Source organism: Chrysemys picta, chromosome 4 (assembly GCF_011386835.1).
Source record: "Chrysemys picta bellii isolate R12L10 chromosome 4, ASM1138683v2, whole genome shotgun sequence".
NCBI classification, from domain to species: Eukaryota; Metazoa; Chordata; order Testudines; family Emydidae; genus Chrysemys; species Chrysemys picta.
The window spans coordinates 4,057,212-4,070,256 of NC_088794.1; the positions used below are offsets into that span (position 1 = coordinate 4,057,212).

A 13,045-nucleotide genomic window follows, 5' to 3' on the forward strand; every position below is an offset into this window, starting at 1 on the left:
GGGTAGGGCTCAGTAGGGGGCGCTCTCCCCTGGCAGTCAGGGCTGGCCCCAGTGCGGCGCTAGGGGGCGCTGTGCTGCAGGGAGCGGGGGATCAGTAGGGGGCGCTCTCCCTTGGCAGTCAGGGCTGGCCCCAGTGCGGCGCTAGGGGGCGCTGTGCTGCAGAGAGCAGGGGTCAGCAGGGGGCGCTCTCCCCTGGCAGTCAGGGCTGGCCCCAGTGCAGCGCTAGGGGGCACTGTGGGGTAGGGCTCAGTCGGGGGCGCTCTCCCTTTCCAGTGCAGGCTGACCCCGGTGCTGCAAATGAGTAGACTTTTACTTCTCGAATGAAGGACTTGTTTGAAGCACATGCTGCGAGATCTGATCACCACTTATCCCAGCCTTCAGTTTTAACTCCAGGAATACTCTTGTCGACTTGAGTTTCAGCGTTGATTGAATTGTTATTCTTGGTCAGCGCACCAGGAAGGCCAGTTTCCGATCCGGAGTTAATCTTGGGGTAGATTCGGCTCTGTCTGGGTTTACACCAGGGTCACCGAGCTCAGAGTCTGGCCCTGAAAATGGAGTCACTCCTCATTGGATCAGAATGAGGTTTTTCTGTTGCTTTTGAAAGCCACACGCTGCCGGGAAGAATTAACAGAGTCAGCGGCTATAGCAAAGTGGTGAAATACTTTTGTCACATCAGCACTCTGCTCGGGAGGGACACTTCAGGTCAGGGTTATAGCTATCTTCGCATGATTTTGATCCAGGAACAGATCCTGAGCTGCATGCAACCATTTAATCAGGAATCTTCCATTGTTCCCGTCCCCGCCCCCCCAAAATGCCTCGAGCTTCTGGAGTCACGTGAAAAAATTCTTTTTGCCTTTAAAAGAGCCAAATAATTATTGTTTAGTCCGTGTTGTTGGAGAAAAGCATGACTACACCACCCCTATCGGCGCTCAACCAAGAAGGCAACTAACAAGTACGGGAGATATTATTTCATTTATGAAATCTCATGATTTGCCACACTGAGCTGGCGATTTGTGGTGGCTTCGGTCGCGATTTCTGAGCGCTTGGGGCTGGTAACGCCACAGAAATTGTGGAGTAATGTTACTCCCTGGCTAGTCCTGCCGTAGTGAATGAGGGTGGCAGAATTTTGTCTTGTTGCCAACGCCAGGTGGAGGTGGAATGTAGTGGGTTAGAGCAGGGGCTGAGATCCAGGATTCCTGGGTTCTGTTCTCAGCTCTGGGAGGGGAATAGGGTCAAGGGGGGAGGCAGGGGCTGGGAGTGAATGCTGTTTGAGATGAATGGGGGCTGGGGCAGGGGAACTGGACTACAATTCCCATAAGGCCCTTTCCTCCTACAACCCAGCTTTAACTCAATGGCAAATACTACAACTGCCATGAGGTCTTGCGTGGAATTTTCCCCTCCCCACCCCTGAGCCTCCATGGTGGTTGTAGTCCAGTTTTCTCTTCTTTGCTTTCCAGATATCATAGGGGAAGGGGAAAGACTACAAATCCCACGAGGCCATGCGCGGACAGCTCTGCCATGTTAGTTGTAGTCCAGGAGGGTGTGAGGACCACATGTCCCATGAGGCCTTGCCAGGCATGAGCCTGGCTGCACTGCAATGACAATTGTAATTTAAACATCTCCCTCTTCCCTGAAAGAACAAAAGGGCTCCTTTTGGGGGGAGGGGTGTCAAAAACTACCTTTCCCATGAGGCATTGTGCATCCTCCCCCTCACGCCTCCATGGCACTTGTAGTCCAAACATGTCCCCATCCATTTAGAAATGAATGGGACTTGGGTGGCTGAGGAACTACATTTCCCATGAGTCATTGTTTTGTGCCGCCATGACACTTGTAGTCCAAACATGCCCTCCTCCCCGGACATAAATGGGCTCAGAGGAGTGGGGAACTATATCTCCCATGAGGCAGCGCGAGGGCCCACCGCCCACCTCACCCCTGCGCTGCCATGACACTTTTGGACTAAACACTCTTTTCCCTCATGGGAAAACACCAGGGCGCGGAGGTAGTCAAATAAACTACATCTCCCATGAGGCAGCGCGAGAACCCAGCCTCCCTGCGCCGCCATGACACTTGTAGTCCAAACATTCCCCCCTTCCCCATAGACATGAACGCGCCTCAGAGGAGAGGGTGAGGAACTACATCTCCCATGAGGCGTTGCGCGGGCCCGGCTTCCCTGCGCCGCCATGACCCCAGTAGTCCAAACACACCAGTTCTCCCATTCGGAACGAACGCGGCCTGGTGGCGGGGGAACTACGTCTCCCATGAGGCAGCGCGCGGGCCTGGGCTGGCTCCGGGCCGCCATGATGGGTTTTGTGTGTTTGCGGGGTTGAGAGGGGGAGGGGAGGGGGATGAGCCAGGCTGCAGGAGGGGGCAGCAGCAGCCGAAGCAGGAGAAGAACAGCAGCCTTGGGGCCCAGCCCCCCCTCCCAGGAGCTGCACCCCTCCCCCGCTCTGCATTTTTAGGGGGGGCTGGGACAGCCCCTCCCCCCCGCACGAGCCAGCCCGAGTGGGGGGAGGGGGAAACGAGGAAGGCAGCTTAGGCCCCGCCCCCATATGTGTGTGGGGGGCTTGGGGCAGCGCAGGACCCCCCCAGGCTAGATCCTTAAATTAGGGGGGGCAGAGAGGGGGCTGAGCTCCCCCTCTTCAGCTGGGGGGACCCACAGACTCCCCCGAGGGGGGCAGGCAGGATAGGAAGGGGCAAAGCCCCCCCTAAAAAGGGAGGCGAACCCCCTTATTGGTGGGGGGCAGCAGCTTGAGGAGCGGGGGCGGGTCTGAGCCCTGTTGGGGGGGGCTGCTCCCTAAGCGGGGGGAGGGGGCTTGGAAAGAGCAGGGGACCTGCTCCCTATTGGGGTGGGGGGGTTGCAAAGAGGGGGCCCTGCTTCTTATTGGGGGGGCGGCTTGGAAAGAGGGGGGCGGCTGAGCCCTACTTGGGGTGGGTTGGAAAGGGGGGGGACCTTGATTCCTATTGGGGGGTTGGGAGGAGGGGGGGGACCTGGTCCCTCTTTGGGAGGGGTTGGGCAGCTCAGATCCCCCCCCTAAAAAGCCCAGGAGGGGCTGAGGATTTGGGGGTGCCCCGGGGGGGTCTGGAGAGAGGGGGCGCACTCGGCATCGGCTCCCCTTCCTCCTCCAAGGACAAGAGAGCCGTGAAGGGTAAAGGGGGTGGGGGTCAGGTTGGGGTGGGGGTCAGGTTGAGGCGAGGGGGGGGGTGCCCCACTTTGCACCTCAGAGGCCGCCTCCGAGCCCCCCCAACCCACCCGCCCCCCACGCCGTAGGGCCCAAGGAAACAAAAGTCTGGGTTGGTTGCAGTTTCTTCCCCACCCCACCCCACACCACCACCCCCCCATGGAAGAGACCGTGACCCACGGCGGATCCCACGCAGCCCCATGGCTACCCAGCAGGTAAGCGGCTCCCCCTCCCCTCGCAAGTCTCTGGGGGACCCCCCCACCCCCCAAAAAAACCCCAGAGCCACCCCAGGGAGGGGTGGGTCGGTGCCTGCGAAGGGGCCAGGCCGAGCCGGGATTCCTGGTAAGTTTCTTTGCCTCCGCTGAGATCTGGCTGGTTTCCCCAGTGCCCCCCTCCCGGCCCCACTCCCCCCAGCCCCGCTGCCTTTCGGGGGGGGGCTCCCCGGGGCTGTGGGGTGCAGACATAGGGGGGGAGGAAGGGGCACAGGCTGGTTTCGGGAGCTGCCCCACCGCAGGCCCGGCAGGGAGCAGAGCCCTACAAGCATTGGGGGGACGAGGGGGCTGGAGATCGGAGCCAAAGCTGGGGGGCCGGGGGCAATTGGGGGCCCCCTTAGATCACCGAGCATGAGGGGGGCTGGGGGGCCCCTCCCCCTTGGCCAGTCCCCTTTGTGGTGGCAGGATTTATTCGTCCCCCCCCGGGGTGCATGGGGGGGGGCTGCGCACAGACCGGGGGGGCGGGATGCAAAGGGGGGGCGGCTCCGGCGATCTCGGGGGGCAGCGGGATGGCGGGGGGGGGGGGCGACCCAGGAACCAAACTTTCCCTGCGCGATTTCCCGGGGAAGCAATAGCCGGTGGGGACGCGCTGGGCTGTGTCGGGCTCAATCTGGCTCGTGTGTCACCCCGGGCAGGGGGCCTGGGGGGGGCTGGCCCCGGTCCCCCCCGCCCAGCCCCCCCGCCGGGCCAGGGGCGGGCCCCGGCCGCAGGATGCCGGGCCAGGTAGGTGGGGGGGCTCAGACACTGTGTGTGGGGGGGGACCGTGCCGGTGCCCCTCACTCCCGACCCACACCCCCTCCCCCCCCAGCTCCGCCGGTGCCCCTCACTCCCGACCCGCAGCCCCTGCCAGCCCAGCCCTGTCGCCCCCCCCCAGCTCTGCCGGTGCCCCTCACTCCCGACCCGCAGCCCCCTGCTAGCCCAGCCCTGCCTCCCCCAGCTCTGCCGGTGCCCCTCACTCCCGACCCGCAGCCCCTGCCAGCCCAGCCCTGCCTCCCCCAGCTCTGCCGGTGCCCCTCACTCCCGACCCGCAGCCCCTGCTAGCCCAGCCCTGCCCCTCCCAGCTCTGCCGGTGCCCCTCACTCCCGACCCGCAGCCCCTGCTAGCCCAGCCCTGCCTCCCCCCAGCTCTGCCGGTGCCCCTCACTCCCGACCCGCAGCCCCTGCCAGCCCAGCCCTGCTCCCCCCCAGCTCTGCCGGTGCCCCTCACTCCCGACCCGCAGCCCCTGCCAGCCCAGCCCTGCCCCTCCCAGCTCTGCCGGTGCCCCTCACTCCCGACCCGCAGCCCCTGCCAGCCCAGCCCTGCCCCCCCCCAGCTCTGCCGGTGCCCCTCACTCCCGACCCGCAGCCCCTGCTAGCCCAGCCCTGCCCCCCCAGCTCTGCCGGTGCCCCTCACTCCCGACCCGCAGCCCCTGCTAGCCCAACCCTGCCCCCCCCCAGCTCTGCCGGTGCCCCTCACTCCCGACCCGCAGCCCCTGCTAGCCCAGCCCTGCCCCCCCCCCAGCTCTGCCGGTGCCCCTCACTCCCGACCCACACCCCCTCCCCCCCCAGCTCCGCCGGTGCCCCTCACTCCCGACCCGCAGCCCCCTCGCCCCCCCAGCTCTGCCGGTGCCCCTCACTCCCGACCCGCAGCCCCTGCCAGCCCAGCCCTGCCCCCCGCAGCTCTGCCGGTGCCCCTCACTCCAGACCCGCAGCCCCCTGCTAGCCCCCTCGTCCCCCCCCCAGCTCTGCCGGTGCCCCTCACTCCCGACCCGCAGCCCCTGCTAGCCCAGCCCTGCCCCCCCCAGCTCTGCCGGTGCCCCTCACTCCCGACCCGCAGCCCCTGCCAGCCCAGCCCTGCCCCCCCCAGCTCTGCCGGTGCCCCTCACTCCCGACCCGCAGCCCCTGCCAACCCAGCCCTGTCCCCCCCCACCTCTGCCAGTGCCCCTCACTCCCGACCCGCAGCCCCTGCTAGCCCAGCCCTGCCCCCCCCCCACAGCTCTGCCCGTGCCCCTCACGCCCGACCCGCAGCCACTGCCAGCCCAGCCCTGCCCCCCCCCCCAGCTCTGCCGGTGCCCCTCACTCCCGACCCACAGCCCCTGCCAGCCCAGCCCTGCCCCCCCCCCCAGCTCTGCCGGTGCCCCTCACTCCCGACCCGCAGCCACTGCCAGCCCAGCCCTGCCCCCCCCCCCAGCTCTGCCGGTGCCCCTCACTCCCGACCCGCAGCCCCTGCCAGCCCAGCCCTGCCCCCCCCAGCTCTGCCCGTGCCCCTCACTCCCGACCCGCAGCCCCTGTTAGCCCAGCCCTGGCCCCCCCCAGCTCTGCCAGTGCCCCTCACTCCCGACCCGCAGCCCCTGCTAGCCCAGCCCTGTCGCCCAGCTCCGCCGGTGCCCCTCACTCCCGACCCGCAGCCCCCTGCTAGCCCAGCCCTGTCGCCCAGCTCTGCCAGTGCCCCTCACTCCCGACCTGCAGCCCCTGCTAGCCCAGCCCTGTCCCCCAGCTCTGCCGGTGCCCCTCACTCCCGACCCGCAGCCCCTGCTAGCCCAGCCCTGCCCCCCAACTCTGCCGGTGCCCCTCACTCCCGACCCACAGCCCCTGCTAGCCCAGCCCTGGGCCCCTCCCCACCCCTGCTCCACTGATAACAATTTCCTTATTCTGTTTTCTTTGCTGATCACAGTAGAATGGGGGGTGGGATTGGGGCTGTGGAGGGAAGCTGACAGTGGGGGAGGGGTTAAGGGGCATTGGGGAAATCTGGGGGGCGGGGGTGTTCCTGACAGGCCCAGAGGATCTGTGGGTGGCCAAGGGGTGCGTAGCAGCTGGGGTATCTTGCTCTGATCTGTCTGCCCAGGAACTCTCGATTTCAGTAGCTGCTTTCCAGCTGGGGGCCAGCAGTTAGGGCAGGGGGGGCTGGGAACCTGGACTCCTGGGTTCTAGCCCTGTGTCTGTGACCAGGGAAGGGGGGTTGGGAGCCAGGACTCCTGGATTCTCTCCTGGCTCTGCCGAGACCCCCCCTCTGTGTTCCTGGGCAAGTTACTGAATTTTTCTAGGCCTCAATTTCCCCGTCTGTGATAAAAGCAGGATTATCCCTCCGCCACGTCTGCTTAGACTGGGAGCTGGTGGGGGCAGGGTGTGTTTCTCACCGTGGGTCCGTGCAGCGCCCGGCGCGATGGGGGCCCCGGTCTCGGTCTGGGTCCATGCAGCGCCCGGCGCGATGGAGGCCCCGGTCTCAGTCGGGGTCCGTGCAGGGCCCGGCGCGATGGGGGCCCCGGTCTCGGTCGGGGTCCGTGCAAGGCCCGGCGCGATCGGGGCCCTGGTCTCGGTCGGGGTCCGTGCAGCGCCTGGCGCGATGGGGGCCCTGGTCTCGGTCGGGGTCCGTGCAGCGCCCGGCGTGATGGGGGCCCTGGTCTCGGTCGGGGTCCGTGCAGCGCCCGGCACGATGGGGGCCTGGTCTCGGTCGGGGTCCGTGCAGGGCCCGGCGCGATCGGGGCCCTGGTCTCGGTCGGGGTCCGTGCAGGGCCCGGCGCGATGGGGGCTCTGGTCTCGGTCGGGGTCCGTGCAGGGCCCGGCGCGATCGGGGCCCTGGTCTCGGTCGGGGTCTGTGCAGCGCCCGGCGCGATGGGGGCTCTGGTCTCGGTCGGGGTCCGTGCAGGGCCCGGCGCGATTGGGGCCCTGGTCTCGGTCGGGGTCCGTGCAGGGCCCGGCGCGATCGGGGCCCTGGTCTCGGTCGGGGTCCGTGCAGCGCCCGGTGCGATGGGGGCCCTGGTCTCAGTCGGGGTCCGTGCAGGGCCCGGCGCGATCGGGGCCCTGGTCTCGGTCGGGGTCTGTGCAGCGCCCGGCGCGATGGGGGCTCTGGTCTCGGTCGGGGTCCGTGCAGGGCCCGGCGCGATGGGGGCTCTGGTCTCGGTCGGAGTCCGTGCAGGGCCCGGCGCGATCGGGGCCCTGGTCTCGGTCGGGGTCTGTGCAGGGCCCGGCGCGATCGGGGCCCTGGTCTCGGTCGGGGTCCATGCAGCGCCCGGCGCGATGGGGGCTCTGGTCTCGGTCGGGGTCCGTGCAGGGCCCGGCGCGATCGGGGCCCTGGTCTCGGTCGGGGTCTGTGCAGCGCCCGGCGCGATGGGGGCTCTGGTCTCGGTCGGGGTCCGTGCAGGGCCCGGCGCGATGGGGGCTCTGGTCTCGGTCGGGGTCCGTGCAGGGCCCGGCGCGATCGGGGCCCTGGTCTCGGTCGGGGTCTGTGCAGTGCCCGGTGCGATGGGGGCCCTGGTCTCGGTCGGGGTCCGTGCAGGGCCCGGCGCGATCGGGGCCCTGGTCTCGGTTGGGGTCTGTGCAGTGCCCGGTGCGATGGGGGCCCTGGTCTCGGTCGGGGTCCGTGCAGGGCCCGCCGCGATGGGGGCCCTGGTCTCGGTCGGGGTCTGTGAAGTGCCCGGTGCGATGGGGGCCCTGGTCTCGGTCGGGGTCCGTGCAGGGCCCGGCGCGATGGGGGCTCTGGTCTCGGTCGGGGTCTGTGCAGCGCCCGGTGCGATGGGGGCTCTGGTCTCGGTCGGGGTCCGTGCAGGGCCCGGCGCGATCGGGGCCCTGGTCTCGGTCGGGGTCTGTGCAGCGCCCGGTGCGATGGGGGCCCTGGTCTCGGTCGGGGTCCGTGCAGGGCCCGCCGCGATCGGGGCCCTGGTCTCGGTCGGGGTCTGTGAAGTGCCCGGTGCGATGGGGGCCCTGGTCTCGGTCGGGGTCCGTGCAGGGCCCGGCGCGATGGGGGCTCTGGTCTCGGTCGGGGTCTGTGCAGCGCCCGGTGCGATGGGGGCCCTGGTCTCGGTCGGGGTCCGTGCAGGGCCCGGCGCGATGGGGGCTCTGGTCTCGGTCGGGGTCTGTGCAGCGCCCGGTGCGATGGGGGCTCTGGTCTCGGTCGGGGTCCGTGCAGGGCCCGGCGCGATGGGGGCTCTGGTCTCGGTCGGGGTCTGTGCAGCGCCCGGTGCGATGGGGGCTCTGGTCTCGGTCGGGGTCCGTGTGGGGCCCGGCGCGATCGGGGCTCTCATCTCGGTCCCCTTGTGCTGCTCACAAGACCTCCCTGAAATTGTCTTTGGTCTGGGACCACAGTGGAACTGTTAATAGTGCTGGTGGCTCATCTGCCGTCAGTAAGTTTCAGAGTCGACACCCATCTTGTCTCAGGCTCCCTGCAGACTCAGGCATGCACTAGGGCCAGACCTTCGCCTAGTGTCTAGGGGGTATTGGGTAGGGGCCTGGCTTGCTGTGGTGACCTGTGGAACTCCTTGATGCTGTGCTTGAGTGTCAAATACAGGCCGATTAAACGTGTGACTGTCAGATCCAGTGCTGGGGGGACGGGAGACTGGGTTAGATGGGTCTGTTGTAGGTGCCTGGGTGACAGAGGGATCCTGCAGTGTCGCTGTGCGGCTGTTCCCCAGCTGCCCCACCCCAGAGGCAGCTGCATCTTAGGGGTACGAGCTGGAGTCTTTAACTGTCGAAGTATTTGGCCGGGGGAGGTGCTGTGAGCTCCCAGCCCTTCACCTTTCGCAGACTGGGATGTTATGGGAGGGGAGTGGGGTCTAGTGGTCAGACTAGGAGGGGCGAGACCCCACTGCCCTCCCAGAGCTGGGGAGAGAACCCAGGAGTCCTGTGGCTGGCTATGCCCTCTTGGTTCCTCTGCCTGGTCCCTGGGAGGGGGCATCTGATGCCAGCTGTGGGTGAGGGTTCCTGGTGTCCCCAGCTCTGTTTTACCAGCGTGAGGCCCGCTCCACAGCCCCCCGGCCTGAGCTCTTCAGGGCGCCTGGGGTCCATCCCCTGGGCCGGCTGCTGTCCCATCCCCTCGCTCCTCCGGGTGGGGCTGTCATCCTGGACAGCATGGCTAGCCCCAGGACTCCTGGGTTCTATCCCCAGCTCTGGGAGGGGAGTGGGGTCTAGTGGCTAGAGCGGGGGGGGGGGTGGTACAGGGAGCCAGGACTCCCGGGTTCTCTCCCCAGCTCTGGGAAGGGAGTGGGGTCTAGTGGTTAGAGCAGGGAGGCTGGTGGCCAGGACTCCTGGGTTCTAGCCCCAGCTCTGGGAGGGTTGGGGTCTGTGAACACTAGAACAGGGGGGCCCAGGACTCCTGGGTTCTACTCCATCGCTTCCTGTGGGACATTGTGCTGGGCTCTGTTCCTCAGTTTCCCCTGCGCGGGTGCTCAGTGGGGGGTGTTGTGCGATCCCCGCGGCTCCCCTCTCACCCCCGGCGTCTCCCTGCCCCCAGCCTGCAGAGTAGCTGAAGCGGGAGGTAGCCAATGTCGTCCAGCAAAGGGGCGGGGGCTGGATCTCGCCGGCGCCGGACGCGGTGCCGTAAGTGCAAGGCCTGCCAGCGGACGGAGTGCGGCGAGTGCCACTTCTGCAAGGACATGAAGAAGTTCGGGGGCCCGGGGCGCATGAAGCAGTCCTGCCTCATGAGGCAATGCACAGCGGTGAGCTGGAGGCGTGGCGGGGCGGGCGGGGGCCCCGGATAACCAGCCCCTGCAGCCCGCCCTAGGGGTGGCTGCATCACAGTGCCAGGGGTCCCCAGAAACCAGCCTCCGCAGCCCACCCCAGAGGTGGCTGCATCACAGTGCCGGGGGAGGGATCCCCATATAACTGGGCTCCTGTGCCCCACCCCAGAGGTGGCTGCATCACAGTGCCGGGGGAGGGATCCCCATATAACCGGGCTCCTGTGCCCCACCCCAGAGGTGGCTGCATCACAGTGCTGGGGCAGGAATCCCCATATAACCGGCCCCTGTGCCCCACCCCAGAGGTGGCTGCATCTCAGCATTGGGCAAGTGATCCCTGTATAACCGGTCCCCGCGCCCCACCCCAGAGGCAGCTGCATCTCAGCGCAGGGCAGGGGGTCGCTAGGGGTCCCTGATCTCTCTCTCGGGGGGCCCCCCGGTTGCAGGGCCGGCCGCTCAGCTGGCCCCTGCGCCTCTCCTTGTCGCCCGCAGCCCGTCCTGCCTCACACGGCCGTGTGCCTACTCTGCGGCGAGGCCGGGAAGGAGGACACGGTGGAGGGGGAGGAGGAAAAGTTCAACCTGTCGCTCATGGAGTGCTCCATCTGCAACGAGATCGTCCATCCCGCCTGCCTCAAGGTGAGCGCTCCGCCCGGGCAGGGGTTAACCGGCTCGCCCCCGTCCCCCCGGGCCGGCCAGCGTCACCCTCTGGGAGCCAGGACTCCTGGGTTCGTGCCTGGCTCTGGGAGGGGAGTGGGGTCTAGGGGTGAGAGTGGGGGGCCTGGGAGCCAGGACTCCTGGGTTCTCTCCCCGGGTCTGGGAGGGGAGAGGGGGCTGGCGGTTAGAGCAGCGGGGCTGGGAGCCAGGACTCCTGGGTTCTCTCCCCGGATCTGAGGGGAGAGTTGGGGCTGGGAGCCAGGACTCCTGGGTTCTCTCCCCGGATCTGAGGGGAGAGTGGGGTCTAGGTCAGTGGCTCTCAACCTTTCCAGGCTCCTGTCCCCCTTTCAGGAGGCTGATTTGTCTTGCCTTCCCCCAAGTTGCACCTCACTTAAAAACAACTTATTTAGAAAATCAGGCATCAAAATACGAATAGTGTCACAGCCACTAGTACGGAAAAATGGCTGACTCTCCTTTTTACCATGTCAGTATAAACTAAATCAACTGGAATCGAAATATTGTACTTGCGTTTCAGTGTGTCGCGTACAGAGCAGGAGGACCAAGTGCTTTTTATGTAGCCTGGTGTAAAACTCGGTAAATCTCTAGATGAGTTGATGTACCCCCGGAAGACCTCTGTGTACCCGCAGGGGTACACGTATCCCTGGTTGAGAACCACTGGCCTAGTGGTGAGAGCAGCGGGGGCTGGGAGCCAGGACTCCTGGGTTCTCTCCCCAGCTCTGGGAGGGGAGTGGGGTCTAGCGGGTTAGAGCAGGTGGGGCTGGGAGCCAGGACTCCTGGGTTCTCTCCCCAGCTCTGGGAGGGGATGGGGGTCTAGCGGGTTAGAGCAGGTGGGGCTGGGAGCCAGGACTCCTGGGTTCTCTCCTGGCTCTGGGAGGGGAGTGGGGTCTAGTGGGTTAGAGCAGGTGGGGCTGGGAGCCAGGACTCCTGGGTTCTCTCCTGGCTCTGGGAGGGGAGTGGGGTCTAGTGGGTTAGAGCAGGTGGGGCTGGGAGCCAGGACTCCTGGGTTCTCTCCTGGCTCTGGGAGGGGAGTGGGGTCTAGGGGTGAGAGCAGGGGGCCTGGGAGCCAGGGCTCCTGAGTTCTCTCCCAGGTTCTGCCCAAGACTCCCTGTGTGACTTGGACAAGTCACTGCCTGGCTCCGTGCCTCAGTTTCCCCGATGGGGAAGTGGGGAGAACGCTCCCTGCTGTTGACATGATGGGGGAGGGCGTCCGTGACCCCCCCTCGTCGGCGATGGGGCTGAGTCGAGGCCGGGATGGGTGGCTGAATGTCTGTCTGTCCGTCCGCCCAGATGGGGAAGGCGGAAGCTGTGATTAACAATGAGATTCCCAACTGCTGGGAGTGCCCCAAATGCAAACGAGAAGGGAAATCCAACAAGGTACGTACCCGGCCCCCCGGACTTGGGGCCTTTCCCCTCTGGGGGCGTCGATTAGGCCTCAGGGCCAGGGGCTGGCTGGCTCGGGGAGGGGGGAGGAAGGGCTGGGAATGACACCTGGGGCCTTTCTCCTCTAGGGGGCGCTGGATGGGCTAGGGATGGGACCTGGGGCCTTTCCCCTCTGGGGAGGGGGGTGTCCCATGCTGCTGTTGCTGTTTGACCACCAGGTGGCGCTGCTTCCACAGCAAAGGGCCATCTGCTCTGAGTGTCAGTGGGCGGGGGCCCGCTGGAATATGGGGGGCTCCCCATCCTGGTATAGAATCCTTCCTGCAAGGGGGCAGCTGGGAGAATTGTGGGGTGTTGGGATGATGGGGGTGGAGGGGAAGGGGTCATGGGGTGTTTGGGTGGAGGGGGCAGGGCACCTGGAAGGGCAGTCATGGGGGAAGGGAGGAAGGGAGTGGGGACAGGGATCTGGGGGCAGCTGCAGTGTGGGGTGGGGGCTGTCTGGAGGGCTGCCCACAAGGTGGGGCTGTTTTTTTGGGGGGGGGCGCAGTGGGCCAGGGCTCCTGGGGGTGGGGGGCGAGGGGCCATGCCGTGGGAGGGGCACCCACCCGTTCTTGCCCCCAGGACTCGGGCGGCGATGGGGCCGGGAAGCGCCGGGCGGACAACGGGGAGGATGGGGTGCGGTGGAAGCTGACGGACGAGCTGGCCCAGCACAAGAAGAAGCTGCTGCCGGCCCCGCCCCCCACGGAAGAACCCCCCGCCAGCGCCCACAAGCGCAAGAAGGAGAAGGAGCTGCCACCCCCCGACATGGGGCCCAAGAAGAAGGTCAGAGACCCCACTTCTCAGAACCGGGCAGAGAACCCAGGAGTCCTGGCTCCAGCCACCCCCGCCCCACAACTGCAAGACCCCACTTCCGTCCCAGAGCTGGGGACAGAACCCAGGAGTCCTGGCTCCCAGTCCCCCATGCTCTAACCACTAGGCCCCACTCCCTTCCCCGAACTGGGGAGAGAATCCAGGAGTACTGGCTCCCAGTCTCCCCTTCTCTAACCACTAGACACCACTCCCCTCCCAGAGCTGGGATAGAACCCAGGAGTCCTGGCTCTGTTTAACTGTGTCTT

The 13,045-nt window shown here is 66.6% G+C and overlaps 1 protein-coding gene across 2 annotated transcripts; it reads left to right on the plus strand.

Annotated features, from left to right (window-relative positions):
- Nucleotides 1–2,917: 2,917 nt before the first annotated feature.
- Nucleotides 2,918–13,028, plus strand: FBXL19 (F-box and leucine rich repeat protein 19). 2 transcript variants are annotated; one of them, XM_065594161.1, is made up of 5 exons: nt 2,918–3,394; nt 9,656–9,860; nt 10,371–10,514; nt 11,841–11,927; nt 12,552–13,026. In XM_065594161.1, exons 2-5 carry the CDS (start codon nt 9,687–9,689, stop codon nt 12,897–12,899), a joined length of 753 nt encoding a protein of 250 aa, XP_065450233.1. In that variant the 5' UTR covers nt 2,918–3,394; nt 9,656–9,686; the 3' UTR covers nt 12,900–13,026. The 2 variants fall into 2 exon arrangements, with proteins under 2 accessions (XP_065450233.1, XP_065450234.1); XM_065594162.1 differs by lacking the exon at nt 2,918–3,394 and adding an exon at nt 3,994–4,174 and having other exon boundaries at nt 12,552–13,028.
- The last annotated feature ends 17 nt before the right edge of the window (nt 13,029–13,045 follow it).

Excerpts from the sequence above, each read along its gene's own strand:
- FBXL19 (XM_065594161.1), top strand. The coding sequence starts at position 9,687 with ATGTCGTCCAGCAAAGGGGCGGGGGCTGGATCTCGCCGGCGCCGGACG. Across the intron at positions 9,861-10,370 it reads TCATGAGGCAATGCACAGCG|CCCGTCCTGCCTCACACGGC; the intron begins GTGAGCTGGAGG and ends TGTCGCCCGCAG. Across the intron at positions 11,928-12,551 it reads GAGAAGGGAAATCCAACAAG|GACTCGGGCGGCGATGGGGC; the intron begins GTACGTACCCGG and ends TCTTGCCCCCAG.